This window comes from Diorhabda carinulata, chromosome 3 (genome assembly GCF_026250575.1).
Source record: "Diorhabda carinulata isolate Delta chromosome 3, icDioCari1.1, whole genome shotgun sequence".
Taxonomy (NCBI): domain Eukaryota; kingdom Metazoa; phylum Arthropoda; class Insecta; order Coleoptera; family Chrysomelidae; genus Diorhabda; species Diorhabda carinulata.
The window spans coordinates 24,227,624-24,253,704 of NC_079462.1; the positions used below are offsets into that span (position 1 = coordinate 24,227,624).

The following is a 26,081-nucleotide window of genomic DNA, read 5'->3' on the forward strand; positions in this document are numbered from 1 at the left end:
CGGATGCTATTTATTTCCAAAAAGGAAAAAATGTTATAGAACATTTCAAAAGCCGAGAGCCGAATGACGACAAATACCGCAAGGCGAATTATCTTACACGAAACAAAGAAAATGGAGAAGCCAATACAATTCTCAGTAAAGAGTCACAAACGCTTAATCCAGACCATTTTTGTTGGTTATGAAGAAGCTCCTGTGAAAGTGTCAAGGAAGAAGCTCTTTGTTTGTGTCCTTACATCAAAAAATTTCTTCGGAATAACTCCTCATTAGTTTCGCTTAGTTAGCGCTTTACGATAACATACTCAGACTATATGCGAATGGAGTTTTCGGCTTAGTTAATTGCATGTAATAGCGCTTGCAAATGATGCAAAAGAAAAGCAAAGGGTTCTGTATTCTGTCCAAAAGTGCGGCAGTGCGTGTGAGGACATTGTGGAGTTCACATTGCAAAATTTGGCGAATTAGGAACAGCAAGGTGATATCAGATTTCTGACTCCGGAAGATGTTGAATCAACCTGTATTCATCGACGGATCTCAGCAATAAACACAAAAAATTAAATTGAAATATTAAATATTAAGCAGAATTATTCAGAATAGGATAGGTTGCCAGAAGGTGTGAGAGTAGTAGGTTTTGAAGGAGCTCTATAAAACACAAAGGGATCTGTGTATTGTACCAACACTGCAACTTCAGTATCATGAATAGACTGCTTTCTTGAAACCGATCGTCACAAATGACGAAAGCTGGTACAACACCATGCGTATTCCAGGTTGAAGTTTCATTACACTTTGAATTTCTCAAAATTATGAAAAATTTGGAAACATTTTTAAGCTGAAGTAGTCTAAGAATCCGAATTACAGTCTGTACGTATTACTAAAATCTGTTCGGTCAGCTAAGAAACTCTCTAAGAAACCTTCCGTCCTCTCAAAACGAAACGTTTCAACTGGGAACAGAAACTGAAGAACACTGTAGAGAACTAGCTCTTTTCATAATCGAAGAGGTTGTGGGATTATGGAATTTTTGAGCTCGTTGAAGAATGGGATAGTTACTCGGACTTCTGCTGATTACACATTGTTAGAATGAATATTTTGAAGAAATAGTTAATTTAGATGGTTTAATAATATTGGCCATACATTTGAATTTTTGAAGAAAAAATTTTTATAAATTGAGGTATAACTTTTCTTCGCCACAACTGTATTATACAGTACTATTTATCATCTTCTATTGTCTTGATGCGGTTATCAAATATTCCTTCCACGTTTCATTTTCGCAATAAAACATTTTTATCACATCTTCTATGACGTATTCATCGATTTTTCTAAAATTTTCAGTATATCCTTATACCATCCAGCCTCATCCCTTAAACTTTCCTCCATTTTTCTATTTAAATTTAAATTTGAAATTGCTTTTCTATGGAAAATATTATCCTATCCACCCCAATCGAAAGTTCATTCCATTCCGGGATATAATTTGATAATGTGTATAGAAGACTTTCAACCATCTATAGCTTTTGTCCCCTATACAACATTTTCATATCAATTCTTCTTGTTTTCTTTGTACCCTTAACACGATTATGTTGAAGCCATCATTTTTCAAGTAAAATTTTGTTTACTAATATTTTTTGTGAAAAGTTGTTGGGTTGTTTGGAAAATAACGCAATTAATTTGAACACATTCATATTGTTAATCAACGGGTATAAGTCAGATAATAGTCAGGTAGCAAATAAGCATAAAGAGAAAAAATGCAGCGCAACGTCAAAATGAATTTATTAAAAAAAGTCACAAGAGGAATTTAAAAAAGTGTTACAGTAAGTGTTCAAATTGATGCCCATCTTGATCAATACAACGTTTTTCAACGGAGAGGCAGGTCCGGCGAAGAATGTCAAGCTGTCCACGAAGGAGTTTCAAATTCTTATTCAATTGCAGATCGGAAAGGGTGCATTATCCTCAACGAATCCTTATCTGCCTATCCATTCTCCAAAATAAACATTAAGGTACTCCCGCACGCATAACACGTGGTGCGGCGAAGCTCCATCCTGCATGAAATGACAGATGTTCGCGATTGTTGGTTGGTGGTCCATTTGCCCACGGAAATCTTCGAGCATTTCCAGATAACTTACCCACGAGACCTCCGCATGGACAAAACGTTGCCTGACTTATGTGGACCTCTGTATATTTATCAATAATATCACGGAGAATATACAAGATGTATAAAAATCTATATCAAATATTGATATTTTACACAACAAGAAAAAAAAGTGACAAATTTCATGAATGTGAATTATGAAGCTGACACTAGCAAAGTGGAACAACAAGCTCTTAATTTGGAATTTCTGGAGCTGTTGGTGATATTCAAACCCAACACACTGCTGACTGTTACCACCACACCAACACTCACGATTATACGCGATTCGATAACCAATTAATCGTCTTCTAAGGCCACAGGTAAATTGAAACTTGAACTACCAATGTATACTACTTTTCCCGCTAATGAACCTTTACCAACGAGAAACAGTTCGACCGGAAAAATCATTTTAAGTAAGTAAGTAATTTACCTTTTGTCTCTGGAGACAATAACTCGGTTACACACAGACACTGTGAGTGTTTGTGTAATGGTAACACTAAACAGTGGACTTAGTTAATTGTTTGTTTTTGTTGAATTAGTTTTTGAATCTTTTTTTCATAATTATGAATCGTTTTATCGATATTTCTGGTTTTGAAGGATTTTTTTAAACGAAATTTCATACGTTTCACTTTTTAGCTACTTTAGGTGGGACGAGATGTTCTTCTGGGTAGTGGAAGAACGTGGTGATAAATTGGCATTTCCATTTCATCCATTATTCATTCGCACTGTAACCCAAATAATATTAGTTGTAAGTCGAAAATATTATCCACATAAAATATTTCACTAGCTACATTTTGATTATGAACAAAACTATGAATCAATGATTCTTTTTTGTAAATGATTTTTTCATTGCTGTCTCGCGGAAGAAACTAGTAAATAATCTGAGGTTGAGTTTTTTGGAAGCTTTTCTTCCACGCGTTTTGACTTGGGTACCATTGGAAACCTACGTTAGCGAAAAGCAGGAAGTATTAGTAGGAGAACTCTATGTCGTAGTATCTCCGTCCCTATTAAAATAACATTCCAATATTGAGGAATGTCATTGACTTTCATTTCCCCTTCTCACGCGTAAAGTTGAATAGATATATCTATGAGATTGATCTAATGTTTCCTTGGTAAATAGAAAATAATCTCAAAATCATACCCTGTCCCAAGCATGATTTAATAATAAAATAATCTATTTTATTCAGTTATGGTTAGAACTCTGTTTATGTGTTGAAAGTTTGAAGAAAGAATGTATAAAACAAGCAAATTTATTCACAATCATTTTCTTTGTAGAATCTAATTCTCATTCAAATTTACCGATTCGAATAATATAAAAGAACGCCTTGCATACAACACTGAGTCAATTTAAATGCTATAAAATCGTGCGGAAGTTGAAAGTTGTTTATTGCTTTTTAAAATATGCGAATATTTAAAACTCTTTTATTGTCTATTGAAAATCATTGTGATCGAATTTTTGTAGTCATAAAATTTTATACTGCTTTAGCGGAAGCTTCAAAGGACGTACTTTAGGACACCGTATTTTAATTTTATTCATTCATATGACATCATAATTCTGATAATTATTTTTTAAGTAACTTTACTCGTATATAAATATCTATTGATTTACAGGTTAAAGTAGATGCCTATATTGATAAACTAATACGTAATAGGTTAGTTGATAGTTTTGTTTAAAGGATCCGTACTTTCAGTAATTACTTTGAGATAGTTTACTTCTGAAGATCTGTCAAAAACGTTGTCGAATATATCTGAGTTGGGATATAACTTGTAACCCAAGATATGACATTACAGAAAACAAGGAAAAGTTATTTTAAGGTATTAGAACGTCAAATAAAAAGCTATGATGATTTGAAACTACGACAGTAATTTTCAAAATACGGAAAAATAATCTGAGCTACCGTGAAACTCCGGAAAAAACTTTGTGTAAGAGCCACACAAACAAATCTTTGGTTCCATGCGACAAACACTCCGTATAAGTTAATTTGTTGGAAAATATTTAATAATGTAGCGAAGCTGATATTTCCATTATTGTAGCTTAGGAAATTATTCTTGTTGAGGGCATTTGATAACCTAGTAACAACGAAATTTCTACTATAAAAAGCTATAACCTATACTATGATGAAGCGCGATTAAGATTTCTGGTCGAAATGAGCACTGATGATAACAGACAAACTAAATATTGCAAAAGAGTTAACAGTAGCTGTCATTATAGGGTCCATAACAAAAAATGCTTGTATAAGCCAGTCGAAAGTGGAAACGATTCTATCCTGTTTCTATTACTGCCGTGAAGTGATCCGTGTTGAGTTCCTTCCATCTAAACAGACTGTTAATCAAGAATAACGCGAAGTACTTGATATACTTCCCAAAAAAGGTCAAAAGAGCATCCTGCCACTGCGCGGTGAATTTGATGCAATTTTTGGCATCCATAAAGCTCTCAGTATCTTCATAGCTACTCTATTAGCAGGATTTATTGCCATAAGGCTTCTTCTAATGTTTTAAATTACAAATAAATTCTACATTTATTAATTCTTCATAGTTATTCGAAATTCTTGTAGATACATCCGGAAATCTGCACAATATGATGTTAGTTATTAAGAAGAATAAGTTAGATACTAATAAAGTCATGCTGAAAAATGGCATTTTATAAAGTAGCCTAAAAGGTCTTCTGATCTCATCCCCCTAAATAATTTGATAATTTGGAAAATAAAATCGAAACACGCAAAATGAATTTCATATAATAATTTATTTTTGGTATAAAACCAAGATTATTTCCCTTTTTAATCCCTCCATTTTTCAATATTAGTGCTGAGTATATGATTACTCACTAATTTCCTTAACAAAAAATATATTTATTTTCCTTTCTCGTCAATCACTAGTTATTGTTGTGAATATTATTCACCCTCCTCTCTTCTAATCATGATAGTATACTCTTATTTGACCTGGTAAAGCCATCCACCGCAACCAATAATAGCTAGTTAGGCTGTAGCTTAATTCACTTCCCAATGCAAAAGGTTCCAGTCGAACGAATGGCTTTAATACAGCTTAATTTTTAACCATGCCACTGTGAAGAGTACTATATTGAAGTTAACCTCTATAAAATGTTTTGCCGCTGCTTGGTTGTTTGCGAAGAGAGCAATTGAACGATACATTTTTAGCGGGTTTTAATTTCTTCCACATAATAGTGATACGCCGTTACTTCCGCCTGATAAATTGAGGCATCGTTGGGCTTACTAGGAAAGCTATTCCTTGATATAATACTATTGTTCTTGCCCCTAGAGTTTTCGTCGTCTTTGAGCACTTTCAACTCCACGATTATATTAATTAAGTCCAAAATATGCGTCCGGCTGCTATTTCAGTGATAACACTCAATTAACTTCTATTTTTCAGAGATGTATTCAAATTATATATAGAAATTAATCCCTTTCTTATTTTAGGAGAAAATTTTCACAACGGATTCAAATTATTTAAAATAAAGAGTGCTGATAAGTGGGCCAACTGCTTTTTTCCGCTATTGAATCGGAAGAACTAAAATTCTTTTTGTCCACCCATATAATCAGCCATAATCAGTATGTTTAGCAGCATGCGACTTATAGCTCTTGCCGAGCATGAAAATTTATTAAAAGATTAACGTTTTAACACGATTTAAATTTTATTCTAATTTTTTTGCTTTGTTTTTAATTGATTTGTTACTTTTCAAAATATCACAGATATCGCTAATTGTTGTTTCATCTATTTACATGCAATTTAATCCGATGCTCGTATACGCTTACATAAAAAACTGCACTCGATCTGGAATCCTTTTGTTAAGAATGAATAATATTTATTTTGGCTAGAATTTTCTGAGCATACTTGCGTGAATTATGCATATACTGAAAACAAATTAATATGCAAAGTAAGGGTTTTCCAAGAATTAGAATTTCAAATAATGTAACATACTTTATTGTTTCAGGAAAAGGGCGTTTGTACCCGGCGTATAGTCTGAGTGGTTCAGAAGGTGAAGACTCACCTCGTAGATACAATTCCTCACACAATACCTACCAACATCCTCTTTATCAACAACCAGCTGGTTTGAGTGACACTCCTACGTCAGAGAACGCTTCGGACGCAACATTGACTGATTCAGAGTTGGCGCTAGCGAGGGATTCAACTCTTCTCGTTCATAACGGTTAGTAACTGCTTCAAATATAATATGTTGAAATTCAGTTCAACCATAGTAAATATATCAAAAGTTCTCATTTTTAAACTGCATGATGTTTTTATTTAAATTTCGATAAACTAGATACCTAAATAGGAAAAGTTACAACTTACGTCCGCAAGTTAACGTGCAGTGCAATATGTTTTGATTACAACCATGCACAAATGCAGCTGAGCTAATCGTTTTCTTTAAGATCTCGTAATTGTGGGTTTTGGTGACCATACCAAATTTAATCTTCTTGTGACCTGGTGATTTTTTTAACTATATTTCGTAATATTTCATTTATTTTTTTATTGTGGCCTAAGATGCATAAAATATCCTGCAGTAAAACAGTAGCAAATGAAAAAGTAGTAGTTTCAGTTGGTGGCAGCTTTGAAGTGAACACAACAGCCTTTAATAATGTTGTTTGCTCTACTGTACACAGAAACTACAGGGACAAACTAAATTATTACTTTGAGGAAAGTGAAGATTAGAGATTCTGGAAGTCATGCATTTGTGTTTTTCAAAGTGATTTACAAAGAAGAAATATCTTGTAAGATGTACAGTTAAGTCGGGGATCTTCTTCATCGCTAATTTAGTATCGCCTATATTTAGTTTTGTCAGTAGTACTTAATTGGACCGCTTGGTATTGTATTCCATTTCTGTACCCTGGTCATCTAAGCTAGATTTTAAGAACCGTTGGTGATATTCATACTGAACACACTGTTCACACTACCACTACACCAACAGTCACAATTGCACTATCTGATGCACGTTTCGATAATCAACCGATTTTGCCACTTTTTCCTTCGCACTATCACTGTCGGCTGCTTTTCCACCTATTGTTTTGTTTTTACATTACTCTGATTTCGATGCCGTTTGCAAAGTTATTGGATCAAACATGAGAATTTTGGAAGCAGTTTTTAACAATAAATGGGAATTTTCTTATTTTTTATTAAAAGAGTTTAGAATTGCGTAAAATGTTGCGGCGGGAAAGAAAAATTAGTTTACTGACTCTAACAAATTATTTTGGTTCGGTCACGTCCGGGCAATTGAGAGTTAGTCACCTTAACGTACCTGACAAAATTATAAAATCATAACTATTGGGTTCGGTCAACTATAAATCGGCAAATGACATGTAATTTATTCTTCGAATACCAATGAATCAATAATAACTTTATTGACAGTAATGTTACTTATTTTGTGTGATAATGTTTCTGAAATATTAATTATATTTCCGTGGAATTGTGATGCATCATATTACTAATCATTCTTTGGCAGTTTTTCTTTGTTCATAGTCGAAAGATCGGTTTTTAAAGCTATAGAATTCGTCAGAAGCTTCAAAAATATGTTTTTTAATCATTGTTTTATCAAACCATTCGTACTAGAATATATAGTACATTTCACCGACGACCACTCGTATCAAATACAAATTTGAGTAACGTGAGCAGAAAATTTTGAAACATGATAAAGTTGGAATTCTCAGAACCGTTGGTGATATTCATATTGGACACACTGTTTACACTACCACTAAACCAACACTCACAATTACACTATCTAACGTAATGTAAGACAGTTTACCTTCAGTCTCTGAAGATGTTAACTTGGTTAACGAAACTCGCGTCAGACAGTGTAATTGATAATGTTGGTGTAGTAGTGGAACATGTTTATTTGCGTGCGTCGATAGAATTTATGAAAAGTAGAATTCTAGAACTATCGATGGCGAATGGCTGTAGGCAATAACATTTTCAACTCCTTCTTTTGTTGCTTTTCAAACTAAATGTCTATAAAAGTAGCGAGTGCCCAAGACACACATAAAGTATACAAACGGTGAATCATGGAAATTATATTTGAATCCAATTGATACGAAGTACACTTGATTAGAGGTTTTGTTTGATCTACATAAATAATTTCATTGATGTAGAACTGATTGATGATGAACTTTGTACATTGAATATCACAAAATAAGGAAACTAACCACTCATCAAATCACTCAATCACACCAAAGATTCAAATCATAGCCAAAAAATTGTTAATTAATAACTAAAGAATAAAAATCTAATCAAAGGTGTACCTCTTTCGATTTTCAGATGGCCACCATGAGGATAATACTCAGTACCGTAAATTAGTATAAGTACAGGAAACTTATATAGAAAATGAAAATCACAACAAGAATCAAACGCGCACTGTATGCAAAAATTTTTAGTACAGGGAGAATGGGATTTTGTATAAACTTTAAAAACTAGAAAATCATAGAAAACAGAACGTATATGGAAAAGAAGGCTAACTGATCGAATAAAAACTCGAGCACTAACAAGAAAATATAGTGATTTTAAAAAACCTCAAAAAAGAAAATGTCGTTAAATTAGGAGGAAATTGTGCTTTATGGGCAGTACAGTAAAGAGTTGTTGGAAAGGCATAAAAAGAACAACATACCGTTCAAAAATTGTTAAGAGAATACCGAAATGTATAGTATTATTCCATAAAAATGGCATAAAAAGCATCGAAAAAAGGAATTACCTACTAACGGATATGACTAAGTATAAGACACACATTGGTAATAAACAGCAAGATAAGTTATTTATTAACACGCAGTAAATAGAAGGCAGATACACAAATAAGAAGAACTATGAAAAAGTGGATACAATGAGTAAAATGATAAAGAATAAAGTTAAAAATATAGCCAAGTATAGACAATAGAAATAGTGGAAGCAAATACCAGAAAAAACGTTCAGTTTTTGTTCAAAAACATCCAAATTTGAAAAATTTCAAGAAAGTATAATTTATATTATTTTCAGAAACTTTCAAATCTGCAGTTTACTGCAATACAATTTTATTCAATTTCTAAATGGAATATAATAAAATCTGAAGTAAGTACATTTTCGTAAAAATTTTAGAATTAAAGATTACGACCACTAGATTAAGATGTTTTGAATAGAATTACTATCATTAAAGGAGCTGAAGAGAGGAGTGGTCGCACTCCCTTAAACACTATTCTGATTTATTTTAGTTTTCGGAGTAGCTTACGCTTCTACCCAAACCGCCAGATACTTTTTTATAATGGTTGATAATCAAGAAAGAAGGCGGTTTGTTTTCACTTCTCCCATAAATTATTTTGCATTTGAATATTGCCGATAATTTTGTGAAATCGTTGTTGATAAATTTATTAGTAGATATAACTTTTATTTGTTACGTTTAGAGTCTCATCATTTCGATAACAGAAACTAAACAAATACGTACCCAAAACTCTTATCCTGAAATGACCCTAACTGCTATCATGTCAAGAAAAAAGATTTAACTGTTAACCGACTGCGACGGACTCTTTTTTACTACGCTTACCAAATTTATGACTCGGACGATGAAGTTCCGGAGTTTCCCGTTGATTTAATGCAACCCTGAATTATAGTTAGTGCGATTTTTTTTCTCTTACTTGATAAATTAACTCATTTTCTTTTATCGAATCACGAGTAAATGTCTTCCATTAGAGTCAAATATTTCTGTGAATACTATTTGTTTTTCCCAAAACGAAATGACTTCTTTTTTGAATTCTAAATTCATATATAATTCTCTATAAAAGTTTTTCAAATATTATATTATTTCATACATTTTTCTTCATTAGTTGTATTCTTATTTTGCTACAACATATTTAAAATATTTGACATATATTGAAATATTTGAACATGATCTCTTCCAACGTAATTTCTTCCAAATTTATACACGGCAATTATGCCAGGCATTGTAGCAATTCTGGAAGTATTATGACAACTTCTGACAGCACTCTAGCCACAATAGTTTGATTCTGATACAAATTGCGTAACTCTCAATAATGCGTAGTAGCAGGTTCTATTGTCGTGATTATTCGCGATATTTGGTGAACTCTGTTGGTCTTTTTAAATCCTTCGCGATAGGATATTTGATCCCTAGCCTGTTTAGGCGGAACCATTTCGTTATGGACCAACTCGCGACGGAAAATGCAGATGAGTATCGTTTCCATGTTTGTCGTCGTCATTTCAGTTTCTTTGTTTTCCGATCATTTAGTAGTAATGGGTGATTGTGGAACTTCAGTTCGGAATCGTACTGAAAATACTTTCTGCCATTGATATTTGGTGTTGTGTTTGCTCTTATGAACATCTATCTGAAACCATTTCACACTGAACTTCATTATCATATAATATTGACTGAGAATTTGCTTAATGGTTTGGCGGTTGATATTTAGTTCGTCTAATTTTCGATCCTTCAACCGACAACCGATGACATTGGCGAGTTCCTCACTTTCAAGACCATTCTTGAAGGTTTTATGCACACTTGTGGATGGTTCATAAAATTATAATTAAATATTTTGAATGACTTAATACCTAAGTTCTTGTATAAATTTCATATAGTTCGAAATATACTTAGGAAAATGTTGAACTCGTGGTTAAATCACAAAATGTGAAGAAATAGAATGAATTCAGATATAAACATTCTGGATCGACTTGCATTTCAATAACACGTTCAATAGATTCTCATTGTTTGATAATTTTCAATAGTCGTGTTCGACAATGGATGTGATATTTTATGGAGAAAATACAGGCTATAGGAGCTTGCAGTTCCTTATTACGAAATCATTGCGCCCCCCGAAGATTCAACGAATAGAGATGTATCTGTTCTTAGATTGGTGTTTATTGAATTCATGTCGACTTCAAATTGTATTCAAATGCTGAGAGAAACTGTTCTATTGAATCAGCGATTATGACGACTCAGATTCGTGAGTAGGTTTTTCGTATTGGAAGAAATATTAGTACATTTGTTCTTTTTATCTAGAACATAAAAAAAATTAATAGTTGGTTTACAAGTAAAATAACTTGGAAAATAGAACAGGTGTCTAGAATATGGAATTGACATTTTGGAGTATAGTTTTGAGAAGTTTCAATGCTAAATATCCCTTCTGAGTGATTTTCTCAGAAACATATACGGTCGATAAATGATGTGAAACTGGAAATTCTTAACTTAAATTCTATATAACAACGTGCTGTTTATCTGCAAAATATAGTGATATCTACTTATCTCTCCATCCATTCAAAAGCAAGAATACCTTTTCAAAATGAGATACCCTATATATTTCCTTTATATTTAATAATATTTCGTTTTTCAATTATCAATCAATTATATGACATAATATATGACGAAATTTATCTCGAAAACTTCATAATTAATACTCTTTATTTGAATGACTAGTGAATGAATCATTTATTTGGTTGTGAGTTTATGAAAATTACCGAGTATTTGGACAGGAATTATTGAAGATCATCTATATGATGAATAAAACTGATTATTTTTGTTGAATCATTCCGCCAATATTTTATTTTTTCAATTGATTAATATGTTTCCTCACATTTTACGGAAATTTTCCCATTAAAAACAAATATTCGACCTTCAAATGAATTTGTTAAAATTCTAAGTATTTGTACTTCATTACTTATCAGATTCCTTGATTTAATTTGTTGGCTTTTGTTAGACACGATTTTCTATATAGCCGCACATGAAAAAATTAATTTATGATATCCGCTATCCATGTATGTTCTTTTATAACCTACCCACCAAATTATCATTTGAGTAAATAGGAATGAAAACCGTATGACGAACTTGAGCATTATCGTGTGAAATAAGTATGTTCCTTTTAACACTGACATTTTTTTTTTATTTCAATCAGTGACAGTTTTTATATTTTAATTAAATCTACGAGTTCTGACTATTAAATAACGAGACCTACGCACCTAAAGGGCACCTTAGACGGGTGGGGTAAAAAACGAGATGCACGTCCCAAAACACGTTTTCGTCACTATTATAGTAGTATTTGTGCAATAGCGGTTTGAAACGAACGAGTTTTTTTCTCGTGCCGAAAACCATGTGTGACGAAAAACAGGAACAACGTATCAATCTCAAATTTCTCGTTAAATTGAAAACAACTCCGAATTAGTACTATACATTGTTGTAAGAGGCTTATGGGGACAATTTTTTGCACTGAAGATGACCAGCGCTCAGGTCGTCCTATGACTGTTTCAACGCTTCAAACGCCGATAAAAAAACAGAAAAATTTTACACGAGGTTTTACACACGACACAAGTCTGTGCGAAGTTAATGCCAAAAATCTGACTCCTGACCAAAAGCTCTTACGTTAACGGCTCTGCTCAAATTTCCTTGAAAGGTTAGAAAAATATCTGCTTCGATCGATGAATAAAAACGTATTGAAAGGTGTGTGACGATAGGAGGGGAGTATATTGAGAGGGAGCGTTCGAATGTAAGATAATCATTATATTATAACCTTTTTTATATACATTCATAGACTGCCTATTTTGAATATGAATTGTAATAATAATTGTAATAATAATAGTAATTTTTTTTTGGTTTACCGTTCTATTTTCGCGATAGGTAGTGTTGTATTTATGCAATTTGAGAGAATGATAGATTTATGTATAGCTAATATATCAAAAAATCAAAAGGACAACTTTTTCATAATATATTAAACAGAAATATTTTAGAAAATTGAGAAAAGCATAAATTTATATTCCTAGATCGCACCAAATCGATAATTTCTAATATTCCTCACTTTACTGAACAAAATGAATAATTCACTAGAAATTCATACACAGAATATTTAGCGTCATAAGTAAATATCTTATCTATATAATTTGATAAAATTTCTTGTTGTGAGAAAGAGAAGAAATATAACGTAGCTATGAGCATATCACTCCCAACATTTGCTGCCGAAAATTTCTTTAGATCATTATCTACTCTGTCACACAATAGAACACACTGCAAATTTTGTCGAGAATGCATATTTACGTTCATAAATTTTGGTTCAATTTAGAGAGAAAATATTGAGTGATCGTTAGGGCCCTTTCACACCAAACGAATCCGAATCAATCAGAATCACTCCGAATCAAGTTGAATCTGATTGACCAAGATTCGGCTTCGAGCGCTCCGTTTAAATGTGAGGGCACTCTTTTCCCGCCTTCAGACCAGACGAATCTGGTTTAATCGGGTTTGATTCGAGGTCGCACTTGATTCAACCTGTCAGATTCCTCGTCCGGTCAGTCTTGAATCAACAACCATACGTGATGGATGTGGAGTTATTAATTTTAAAAGTTAAAGAAAATAGTGCGATTTATGACGCCAGTGATAAAAATCACAGCAACAGATATCTCACACTTTTCTTGTTTTCTGTTTCCGTCGTTGCCTCCTACGAAACACTATTGCATTTAAAACAACTGCGTCCATGATGATAGCTCAAAAGCAACTAAAAGAAGGAAAACAAAAAGAAGATCAAATTATTTTTATAGATTCAGGTTGATTCAGCTGGTGTGAAAGAATGGAGATGACGAATCAGATTCAATTTGATTCGGAGTGATCGAGATTGATTCGGATTCGTTTGGTGTGAAAGGAGCCTTAGATGTCAGCAAATTTCGAAGCATTTGAATCAATATTTCAATTATAAACACAGCAGACACTACAAATAATTGAAAATACACTATTGAAATTTGACTCAATTTTTATGAGGTTTCATTGCGGCTTCAGCGTTGTTATAGAACTATGGTGTATTAAATGATTGAAAATTATACAAGAGATTCAATAATTATTGAAATTAATGAATACATTGTGAAAGAAGATTATCTTGTTGCGTGATAAGTTTAACTTAGTAACAAAATGGAGACATAAACGATATGCTATGTTCAACATCACCTTTTCTCCCATAACAACTCTTTTCACTTCAAACTAGGGATCCTAATAAAATTAAGTTGAACGAAAACGCTATCCGTTTTAAAAATATACTGTTTTTGCACACATATCTTTTTATAAACTTATATACCTACCTCATCTCATCCACTTTTCCGGCAATCTTGCTTTCATGACAAAAATAAATGCTGGGACAATGTTTACTCGTTATCATAAAAAGTTACCACCTAGGCAATTTTCCCTTCAACCATAACAGTTTTTACGTGGCTGAAAGATGAAAGCTGATAATAGCTACCGGGTAACCATTACTTTGGTCAACTCATCACATTCTCGACATTACTCTTCTGAATGGTGTCGTCATTACTTAAACGTAGAGTTGTCTAATCGATCAAGAATTTTATATATATGGCGAAGTTTCATGTTGAAATAAAATAGGAAATAATAGAAAAATGTATTTATTTAATAAACATAAATTGGGAAAAAACGTTATATATTTGATTTTTATGAAATAAGAGAATCAGTGTTTTTTGTTCTCTACTTCTTATTTCTTAGAAATCTACTGCTAATTTTTATCATATAATACGTATTGATTCCGTTGACAAACAATATTTTTAGACGACGTCCTCTGAAAGTTGCGTTTTGAGTGTTCCATGTAGTGAAAGTGACAGTTCCGTGCCGCAAAACACTTTCGGTACGCTCTGGAGTAGACAACTTTAACTTCCTTAAATGTGACTCTAGCCACTTCAATAATGACAGTTGACAGTTTCACTTTGATGATTTTACGTAACCTTAAAACATCAGCGATGAAAAGTTACTCGAATCCACGCCACCTGATCTCACTGAAGAAAGTAATGCGGCCTTTCTTAATTCGTTGCCGGATAAATCTCGTGTAAGGTACGAAAAACAGTACGAGCTCTTTATGAAGTGGTGTCACTAGAAAAAGGCGAAAAACCCAACGGAAAACGTAGTGCTCGCTTATTTTTCACAAAAATCTAAAATCTGGAAAAGTTCTACTTTATGTTCTTCATACTCTATGATTAAAAGTACTCTCGCAATAAAACAATATGTTCACATCAACAAATATCCAAAACTCAACAAATATAAAATTCTTGTTGCATTCTTATGCGTCGTCTAAAAAATGTTGTGTACGCCGCGGCTGAAATACTACTTTGTTGGACGAGTCTGAGTGAAGTGAGGCGAGCAGCAGACGAGTCCGAACATGTGCGAACGTTACTCTTACTTAAGCAGATCAGATCGCTGCTACCTAAGGGTTCTTTGTAGAGCTCCTTTATAATGCCAGCCTCAATTGAAAACGCAGCCTCTTGTGAAATCAGATTATTTTCTAAACACAAATAAAGATAAAGTAAATCAACGAAATTCAAGGAAAAAATTCTATAACTGATTTAATGTATAGAAAATGAGTCAGACAGTTGAATGAAGGTCGTGATCAAATGTACTATGTCGGAAATATTGCTCACGTTTTATGGCACGCAATGAAGACGTGATGATTTTCTTTCACGGATAGTCGCGGGGGATAAAACTTGGCCTTTTTACGACACCCCAGGAACTATTCGGCAATCAATGGAATGGAAGTCCACTTCGTTCCAAAGATAGATAAGCAAATCATGTCGAATCGAAAACTCATATGGATCATTTCTTGATACATAAATGGCATCCTTTTCATAATATGAATTTTAGTTTCAGACCTATAGCCATCGATATATTTTACTAATCTAGGAGCTTGTTTGGTATGAAAGAAAAATTAGTATGTTGCGCACTGCGCACGATCTGAAGTAATTATTGTAGCAGACTGACAAGATAAAACGGTTTCGAATTCATTGGTTCTTGTAAAACATAATAGTTGAAAAAGATTCAGCGTAAGTGTTGGCTTCTATAAAAATTTTTTGTATTTTTTCATTACACCTCGTATTATATCCAATTATCAGAAACATCCATTGAATATGTTCAATTATACGTTCGACTAACTGATGTTTTACAAATTAATATTGAGCAACAACAGTCGACCCTTCTGGTAAATAGAGTCATAAATACTATTTGATGGGTTTATACTCTATTTAGTTCTTTCAGGTTTACGAAAGCGTAACCTAAATAGAGAAAACAGGTGGCAACAATGGAAGTGCTCGGCCTTTTCTTATGCACATCTACGGCTTCATAATATTAAGGAAAATCGCGTAGCAGGACATTTCGGAATAAAAAATAGTGGATACATTCCCGTTGAAATGTGAATGGGTAATTTTCTTTGTAGCTGGAAGGACGACTTATAGCTTTCTTAAAATACTCTTTTCTCCATTCGCTTGTAGAATGTTCAGGACCAGATTGGCTTAATCATTCCTGTCGTAATAAGGATAGAAAAATATCCCGATTAGATATTAGCTTATTAGTATTTTATTAATATTTCCTTTGTATTTTCTTTGTTATCATGATATGTTTTCTTAATATTAATTACTTCTATACGAAATATACATTATCTTCAGGAATTATTAATTTGTTTGAGGCTTTTTTAAAAATTGTATGAGTATGAGTGAAATATTTGGTATTCGAATGTTTAGTAATTCATAAGATAGTTTTCACGTTAAATTTCAGAGATGAGCTAACAATAAAATTACGATTCCTTGAACTTGAATAAAACTGAACACGATATATTATCCTGTGTTTGTCCTTCATTACGTGTACGTAACCTTGTCATCTGATACCGGTTACTTTCAGTTATACATAGTGAGCTTTATTTATTGTCCAAAAACTGCTTTGAATTCATGTTTTTTGTACCCCTGGAATACATTTATGGAGGAATCTACAAAACTCTTTCAACGTAGCGATATCATTCACATCTGATATTGGTTGCAACTGAACAGCTTATCGTTGTACACAAATCAAAAATTACAAATTGATAAAAAATCTTTGTGTGAAATTCTCTTGATCTAATACCTTACTTTCAAAATATAAATGGGCCCTACTGATTTAAAAATTTCTCTTACACTAGGCATTCAATTATAGTAGTATAGTATAGTAGATTATTTTGTTCATGTATCTCTTAGAAATATTTTATCATGGTTGATATGCAAGAAAATAACAGAAGGACCAGTATTGTTAAGACAAAAAAAAAATACGGAAGAGGATATTTAGACTGCATCAGCATTTATGTCACATAAGATATTTTAATTTCTAAGCATTCCTAACAATCAGCTACTAAAATATATTATTTCGAGTTCCTTTATATTATTTCTTTATATGTAACAAGTGGTATGATAATCATCAACTAACATTCCCGAATAAAGATAAATGTCAAATCTGCATTGAGGTTTGTGATAAAAATAGTTACAGAATAACAGATAAATGGATTTTCTCCTCAAGAAAACGTAATAGTATGTTGTTTCTATTTTCTTCCTAAATAATTTTCCGCTGATGTTGGTGTAGATTTTCTAGTCGTCAATACCAACACTTTGGTGTTCAGCTGCTCACTTAGAAAAGTATAGTATGACATGAGATGCTTTCATATCTGAGTTACCACAAAGTAACTTTTCTGCTGTGGCCAAAGATATCTTATAGAACCCAGAAGTATCAACTAGATTACTTGCCACGTAATTGGGCATCAATCAGCATACATAACATTAGCTGTTAGCCGTTGTTCGCCAAGCGCATGTTCCCTTTACTCAAGCCATACTGAATCCCCAGCCACGAGGAAGAAAGAAGGACAAGTAGATCTCGTATATACGTGAATGAACACCCAAAATCCGCATACATAGCACGAAAAAATATTACACCCGTTCAAATCTAGTGTATAATGTGGTCTTCAGGCCTTATTATCATGAAAAGCCCACAGGCCAAGCAACTACAGCTCAATTTGGCATTGCTCAATCCCTTGGTGTACCAAAATAGTTTGTTTAAAGGTTTCTATATTTCTTTCATCAGAGCCGTTTTGTCATCAATCTGGCGGCGGTGAATAGGTCGATCATTTTCTCTACTTAATGAAAGCTGAAATCTAGAAGAAAGTTCTCGATGTATCAAACAATTGTATTTGAAGAACATCGGCCGACAATTTTTGCCCTACCCATTCCAAATATATATTGCATCAGCATACTAAGTACGTGTGACTCTTTTTATATTTAAATATATATTCGTCCGGTTCTGTGTTCTCAAAATACTTTTTTTCCTTTTTGCCGGAAGGTCGCTAGGTTCTAAGCGAAATTGAAAAATAAATTTTCTTTTTCGGTGACATTTAATGATCCTCGGAGCATAACCTTCCAATTGTACGACAAATCATTACTACGTGATATAAACTTTAGAAGTAAATTAGTATTAAAAGTGACATTTCAGTGATTAAATAATCAGAATTATGATACTGATTAATGATTCTTCTCGATTATCTCGTAGAAAACCACATAAAAATTTCTGTTATTCAAATTTTAAAAGAAAAAATTACTCGAATACTATTTGAAGCTTCATTTATTTGTAATAAGTTGAAGAGAAAATACTACAATATCTTCAAAATTATTCAAATATTGAAAATTTTGAAATGTACTATTTTCTAGGTCACATTATATTCTATCTTTCCAGTATTTGCAAAATGGAAATCGTAAACAGAGGTAGATATACTAAAATATATTGAATGGGAAATAACCATTGCTTTGAGAAAAATTTAAATTCGTTTCCAATAGAAAAGATATTCAGAATTATTCACAGTTCATCCAACTTATGATGCCAAACTAAAAGGAATGACACGAATCTCGCAATTCAGATCAGACTATCTTTGATCATAAATCATGGTGGATACAGATCGAAAGACTGCGCGTTAATCGAAGACTGGAAGTTTGTGTAATTTATTAGCAGTTAATTTTAAGGAGTGTTCGATTTTACGAGTCTGCTGAATTCTCGACCATATTTACGACCTCTCGGGATAAACACGCCCTATTACAGGTCGAATTATTTGCACTCTTCTTGCCCTCCCGATCTTTGGGTACATTCGTTTATTTAACACTCCAGTGCTCTCACGAAATTTATTTGAATGCATTCACTACAGAAGAGAAAAATAAATATCCTTTTTTCCATTTATAGCTGATTTTTGACATATGAAGATTTGTGAAAATGTTATGTTAACTGCCGCGACACCAACACTCCCGACTGCACTGTCCGACACGCGTTTCATTAACCAAGTTACCGTCTTCAGAGACCGAAGCTCTTTAGTTAACCTCTGCTGCATCTCGACTGACCCAATTAATATTAAAGAACAAGGATTATGTTTGTCTCATAACACGTTATTTATCTTTGAAATTATTTGATTGCTGACTTTCCTCTTCTGTAGAAATTTCTTTATTAATATAGTTACTAGACAATTTCTCTCGATTCCCAATGGGCATTTGTAATTACCACTAAATATAAAGGGAAAAATAATAGTAGGATGGTGGATATAATATAATTGTTGAATAATCTACCCGATATTTGATTGATTATTCTGGTAAATAGAATTATTTACCACGAACCCTCTGACTGCACTTGTAATTTTATGTCAAAGCAGAACAATTGATGACGGATATAAAGCTTTTTTCAAAATATTCGATGAGTCAGTTTTATATAACAAGAAATGCAACATCATTACTGATAGTACTTTCCCTTTTCCTCGTGTATTTCCTTAATAATGTCGGTTATTTGGAAGGGAGTGACGATAAATTCCATCAAGCATTTATTCAGAAGGAATTCGTTTAGAAGAACAAAATGAGTTTCTGGTTCATTATAAAACACACATTTTTCAGGTGCATCTATTGAATTCTGTTTAATGATACGCATCGCACATCGAAAACTTTTCCCACAATCATTTGTTGATTCATGAGAGTTATATTCAAATTAGGAAAAATTATTTTCGTAATTAATTCACTCGGAACATATACAATCAACCAAAAGTATATCCTCATTTTCAAAATGGATTTATGAAACATAATAAAATAATAATAATTCACAATTATAATCAAACTGAAGAAATGTTGATTGAGAAAAGAAAAATCTTCCTCTGGTTCTTATAATCATCTCATTCACATTATTAACATGTATTTCATATTCTACTCACTACCTATAAAGTTAGCTCTAGTGTTCATTTCAACATTTCAACTATGTTAAACAAAAAGTCGCTAAATTCCAGGATTCTTCTTCTTATTCTTATTGAACCTTGTTAGGTACCCCTGACTTTGGCAATCCCAATGGCGAGCTCATCCCTGTTTTCAGCTGCGTTACATAAACTTATTTATATACCACAAATAGAATCCTCCAAACATAAAGAAACAAAACAAATAGACCTCCTTCGTATTATTTAAAAAAAGCAATGTAAATAAACCGCTTGCTAAAAAACAAACGTCAAACTGATTCCGCGGTTCATTTAAAGTACTTCAAAGGAGCCGCGTGCGCCTTTGCCGAATTTTAGAACTTCAATACATTTAGGCAGGGCCGCCTTTAGGGCGGAGACACGTTCGTAACAGTATAACGGGTCAAACAATCTCGTTCAAATAAAGGATGACAAGAAGTAATACAGAACAACCTTAATCAGATACTCTTGGAATAATCTTAAATATACCTAGTTCCAAAAGAGTAGATTTAAACTCTGGAAAAGAATAATATAAATTTCGAAGTTTATCTTAGGTAATATTGATTGATTTGTGTTTACAACTAAACGGAATTGGGGTAAAGATAATTTTCCAAAGAATAGTTAATGGCCCTGTTGTATACATAATAAAGTGCATCATAAATGATAAGTTTTCCATCAAGTTTCCCAAATTACTATCTCGGTCTTATTAATGGCTATAACAAAGTAAATACAATGCAGAAGAGAGTGAAACTCATTATAGTAATGAAACGATTCTCTCCCAGATGATTCAAAGAGAGATTCCTATTAAGGCTGTAACGACGTAGTCGAGAGTTTCACTTCTTTCTCTCAACTCATAAGCTATTTATTCTTTTTTCGAATTAAAGTTTCCGAGAGGTTTTTACCGGAGCTTTTCTTATTTCTATATAAAGCGTCAGAAAAACGTAATTGCATTTAGATTAAGCTGTTGAAATAACAGGATTTCCTGTATTTCATTTCTATTTTTTTTGTTTTCGAAAGATTTTTGTATATTTTCCTCCAATATCGCTGGAAAGGTTATTGACGTCTTAATTAACTAGTACAATGTAATTACCATACAATTTTTCACTTTCGAGTGTACAGTATCGAAGAACTGACAAAAAGCTTAGATTAGAGAAATTTGGAGTTATTCGACGATCCGATCTACGAGGTGTAATAAAGAAATACGGTGAATCAATGAATAAAAATAGCATCCATTTCATATATTATGTCTCAAATCCTCATCCTAGGACAAGTAGTTTGGATACGTTCTGGCTTGTCAGTATGTTCGTATAGCCAATTATGATAATCATAAATCGTGAGATCTGTAAGTGATTCGACACATTAACAGATCACTATAGTGGACCCTGGTTTCTCATACCATGAATCGCAAATAGATCTTACGTGCCCCACTTAAAACAACCAAATGTAGATATCCTTCGAAATATAATCAGATACCTTGGCTCAAATTTCTCATCGCCACTGTGCAAATTGTAAGGCTTGCTCATGTAATTAGACCCCCCCATTTGAGATTTTGGCACTCAGCGATGACGTGGTCTACAATTTCTTCCTTTTCTATGCATAAGTAGCATTTTGGATCGTGTCCAAAGTAAGTACTTCACGCAGGGTAGTAAAAGAACTTCATTTTTCACTCACGACTCTCTTATTATTGACTTAACAATTTTCAGTTTATAGTTTTTAGAGATTATTGTCGATTAGTATGTAGTAAATCAAGACGAAATATCTGAAAAGAGAACTATTCAATAATTTCAGTAATTTCATGATCATTGAGACTAGAAAGTTTTTCATTGCAAATATTTGAGCTATTACACTTTATCTATTTGTATAAAGAATAATAAATAAAATCGTAGTCATGAAATTTCACTTCCAAGCAATAATTTTTTCAATTCATAAATTTATTGTTCCGGTTAACACACAAATTTTATTGTTAGTTACAGATGTTCCTTGAGATGTAACCTTATTTTACTAGGGTCCTATCGACCATATCCATCCCCGTTCTGATTGAAAGACCCTTTTTTGATTCGATTTAAAAAAAGTAGAGGATAGTCTACTGCATACTCTGCAAATTCCAATTCGTTCAAAGAGATAATCATCGTGAATGGCTCCCACAATCAAAGTAAAAGAACGAAAAGTGTCTCATGCAAAGCTTTCTATCCCTCATATACTTTCATCTTTTTATCCACTTTTTGCTTCAGCCAGCTGTTGTGCTGGTGCTATCAAATAAACGAGATTTATTTCAATGGCTGTGAAACTAAATAAAACTTTACAAAAAGTTTTTAAAAAAAGTATTATTCTGTGTGATAAATTCAAGAGTCAATCGTCAAAATTATTAGATAACTATGTATGTACTAATTAATTTTTGTCTTTGTTACTAATATGTTTTTTTTTCTTCGAGTTAATGAATTGGATTGATAATAAGGGTGAAGTTGTGCAGAAAAAATTCCATTCCAAAATGCCATTCGGCCTGTTACAATGGTTTTCAATACTTCGTTGTTCACTTAATGTGGCCCAGTAGTCACTTCTGTTTTATTATAACGTTCAAAGTTTTGAAGAAATTAATTTGTTGTGGACTTCCTTGTTCTAGTTGAGTGCTAATGGTGTACCGGTTGAGTCCTCGATTGCAGCTTAACTCCAACCTGACAGCTGTAGAACTGTGGAAATAAAATATGGAAGAAACAGTAATACAAATGAAAATTATTAAAAAGAGAATGAGGAGGTAGATCAAATCTGAATAAGAAAGAGCTTATGCTCTAGCAAATAATATGAATTCATTTTTGAGGCAATAACGATACCGAAATCTGTTATGTTTCCCAAATAAATAGAAGATACGAATTAACATGGAAATGAGTATACAAAATTGGCTTGAAATAATTTTCAGTGGAATTATAAATAATAATAGGAAAAATTACCAGCGAATATAATGAGTAGTATTACCACAAATTTACTGAAATTCACTTTATGTTTCACCTTTAGCAGGCGTTGTAGATAGAGAACGTTTTAGAATCGACACCGAGATTTTCAATTTTCGTGGGAGCTTAACGATGAATTAAATTAAAGATATTAATGAGATAAAGATATTAAAAGTTAAAAATTGAACTTTTGAAAAATGTAGTATGATATTCTCCTAATCTTTGTAAACTTGTATAGATACAAAAATTCACGCAAAATTTTTAGATTTATTGTCGCGTTTAGAAACAATACGGTATTTTAATATTTACGACTTGTGGCTTTTCCTAAAACATCAAATATCCTTTTTTATATTGTGGTTCACCTAGCAAAACATCTGAACTAAGCAGCAAATCTGCTCATATTAATTTTACAAAAAGCGAAAACATTATATGCTAATGACAATAAATAATAATCAAATTCGTTATTCCAACAATGATGGGGATGACAATTGAAGCTAGACTTAGATGGAGAGTCCACGTTAAAAAAAATAGAAGGATTTGGTATCAAATATGAACAGATTCTAGACTCGAAATTGTCCGTATACAATAAACTTCTTTTCTACAAACAGAAACCCTTCTGATTCCATGGCGAACAGCTTCGATGATGTGTCAGTAAAAGTGATGCAACTTTTCCAAAATATAGCATTATGTTCCTTGACAGTGATCTCCATAGGGACCTCGAAATACAAAGTATCCAAATTCCTCAGTAGCCGCAAGCAATGGATATTATAACATGGGGCCAATTTAGTTAGAACGCTCAATAAGTTCGAGCCATTTGAGTTAGTAAGGTATTTTTAATGACGGTGTAACTAAAAAGCACAATATCGTGCTAATATTGTTTAGCGTAGAGTTGCTAAAATTGTTAGACAGTAAGGTATACTGAAGAGTAGGATATTTAATTTCTACTTCAGTTGTCTTATTGTTTAGTAATCTTCATGATCATATTCTAATATTCTAAAATACTCAAATTGGTTGATTTCTTAGAAAAAAATCAGGAAAAAATCGTTGTACACATGAAACCACAAATAATTTACAATTATAATCCTGTTTTCTCAACATTTTTGAAACAGTTATATTAATTTTGATCTGTCGAAGACCCTAGCCTATATTGGCTCGAAATTTAGTTTCAGTTGAAATTGAGAAGGCGCTGGAGTGTGCGAGAGAACCGAATCCTTACGGATAAGATTGCTTGTCCTCGGGTCAATCCTTCTTCACACTCTTTCCGCATCCATTGACCGTTACTTTAAAATTGCTCCGGAGATTCGAAGGAGATCACAACCTTAGATTTTTCATTAACTGCATTGGTATTTGCTAAGAACGGCCGAATGACCATTTCATCTCTTAGGTGAAGGCATGAACCGAAAGAATATGTAGCTCTTACGAGTATCATAAAATGTGCAGTTGCATGAAAAATTAGAATTGGACATATAATTGAATGACTGTGTTATACTTTTTGACTAAGTTATTGTAATTATTATATAATATGTTGGCAGTAGTGGAATGTGATTCAATCATGTTTTAGTCTCACGAAACATTGTTATTTGTTTCATATTCAATCAGTTAATATGCAAATAAAGTACTTCTTGCGTTTGAGATTCATTTTAGGTTCTTCTTATACACTTTTTTGAATCTTACTATGTCGTGAGCAGTTGGTAAAGAATGATAGAACAGAAAAATCTCCGAATAGATTAATGTTAGTATTACTAATGATTATATGTCATCAGCTTCTACGTACAGATGCGTATAAAGATTCACTTTCCTTCACATAGATAATATACGAAACATGTAAAATCAGGAAAATTCTAAGATACTGGACAGTAATACTGTCAAAATCCGTTGCAAAATGCCTGTAGCATTCACTAAAAAAGAAAAAAAGACTAAGAAGTAGTGTGAACCTAGTAAGTTAGGGTACAGAAATCGGGCAATAAGGTTTTAACATCAGTTATTTTGGTAATTTTGGTTGTGGATTACCTTCACTCTGGTTAAGTAAAAAACGCAAAGTATTATTGTAATATTAAGTAAAAAGAATAAATTGTAGCCTCGTTTATTCTATTTATGACTTATAGCTGTTATCAAAAAGTCATACGTGGGTAACGATTTCCATGATAGCAGTCTTGGAAGGTATTCCAATATTTTTCCAGACTCAAAAGAGAGTTAATCACATTATTCGGGTTGTTGTGATTCTGTAATCACATTATTCACTACTGATTTCTGAGTAGACTTCATTCCTCCGTAGATTAGTTTTTAATTTGGTTTATGATCACTTATCCATTTCTAGTTATCTGTTATATTTATGAGGCAACTCAGACCGATTTAGATCTATATCTAGAAGGAAACCTAAGCATTAATATACAGAAAAACAAAATTGGGTGAACGCATATATCCCTTCAGATTCCAATAATTTTTATCTTCTCACAAAGTGTTTTGACATCATAGGTAGTTTAATGCATTCAGGCGTTAAAAATTTCTGGAATCGTTTGAATGGTAAAATTATTAAATGTCTATCTAAGTAACTTTAATACAGATAACGGATTGGTTGATTATTATCAGCTATTCATAAAATCAATTTCGAATGAAATCAACAGGTCTATAGCACTACACCGCATAAGTGTGAGCTGGAGAAAATTGAGGTCATACAGCCACGGGCTTTGGACGTCGTAGACAGCCGCTAAACTACAAATTGAGGCTTTTAGCTTTTAGAGATAAAGCAGTCACAAATAAGTACTTTGGAAAGCGCGTAGTTTCGTTTTTTTCCCTACTGTCCTTATTTGGTGCTACTATTTACAGTTACCGTCCCTCTAAATCAAGGGATTCACTGTGGTTTGGTGAGGGAGAGACGGATGAGATCCACAGCTTGATAAGGAGCTGCAACCTGGCGATATATCATTACAAACTTTCATCATATGCAAAACTGTATTTTTTATTGAAAAAATAAATAACAAAATATATTGCTATAAAATGAATAGCCTTTAAGCACCAAGAACACACCATCCAAGATAA

General features: G+C 32.8%; 1 protein-coding gene across 10 annotated transcripts in view; it reads left to right on the forward strand.

Annotated features, from left to right (window-relative positions):
* Positions 1-26,081, forward strand: part of LOC130892046 (teneurin-m) — a 770,493-nt gene that overhangs the window by 357,838 nt on the left and 386,574 nt on the right. For all 10 annotated transcript variants that reach the window (XM_057797233.1, XM_057797243.1, XM_057797244.1 and 7 more), the window contains exon 3: positions 6,066-6,281. In XM_057797233.1, the coding sequence (XP_057653216.1) occupies positions 6,066-6,281 (216 nt within the window). The remainder of the gene's footprint in view (positions 1-6,065; positions 6,282-26,081) is intronic.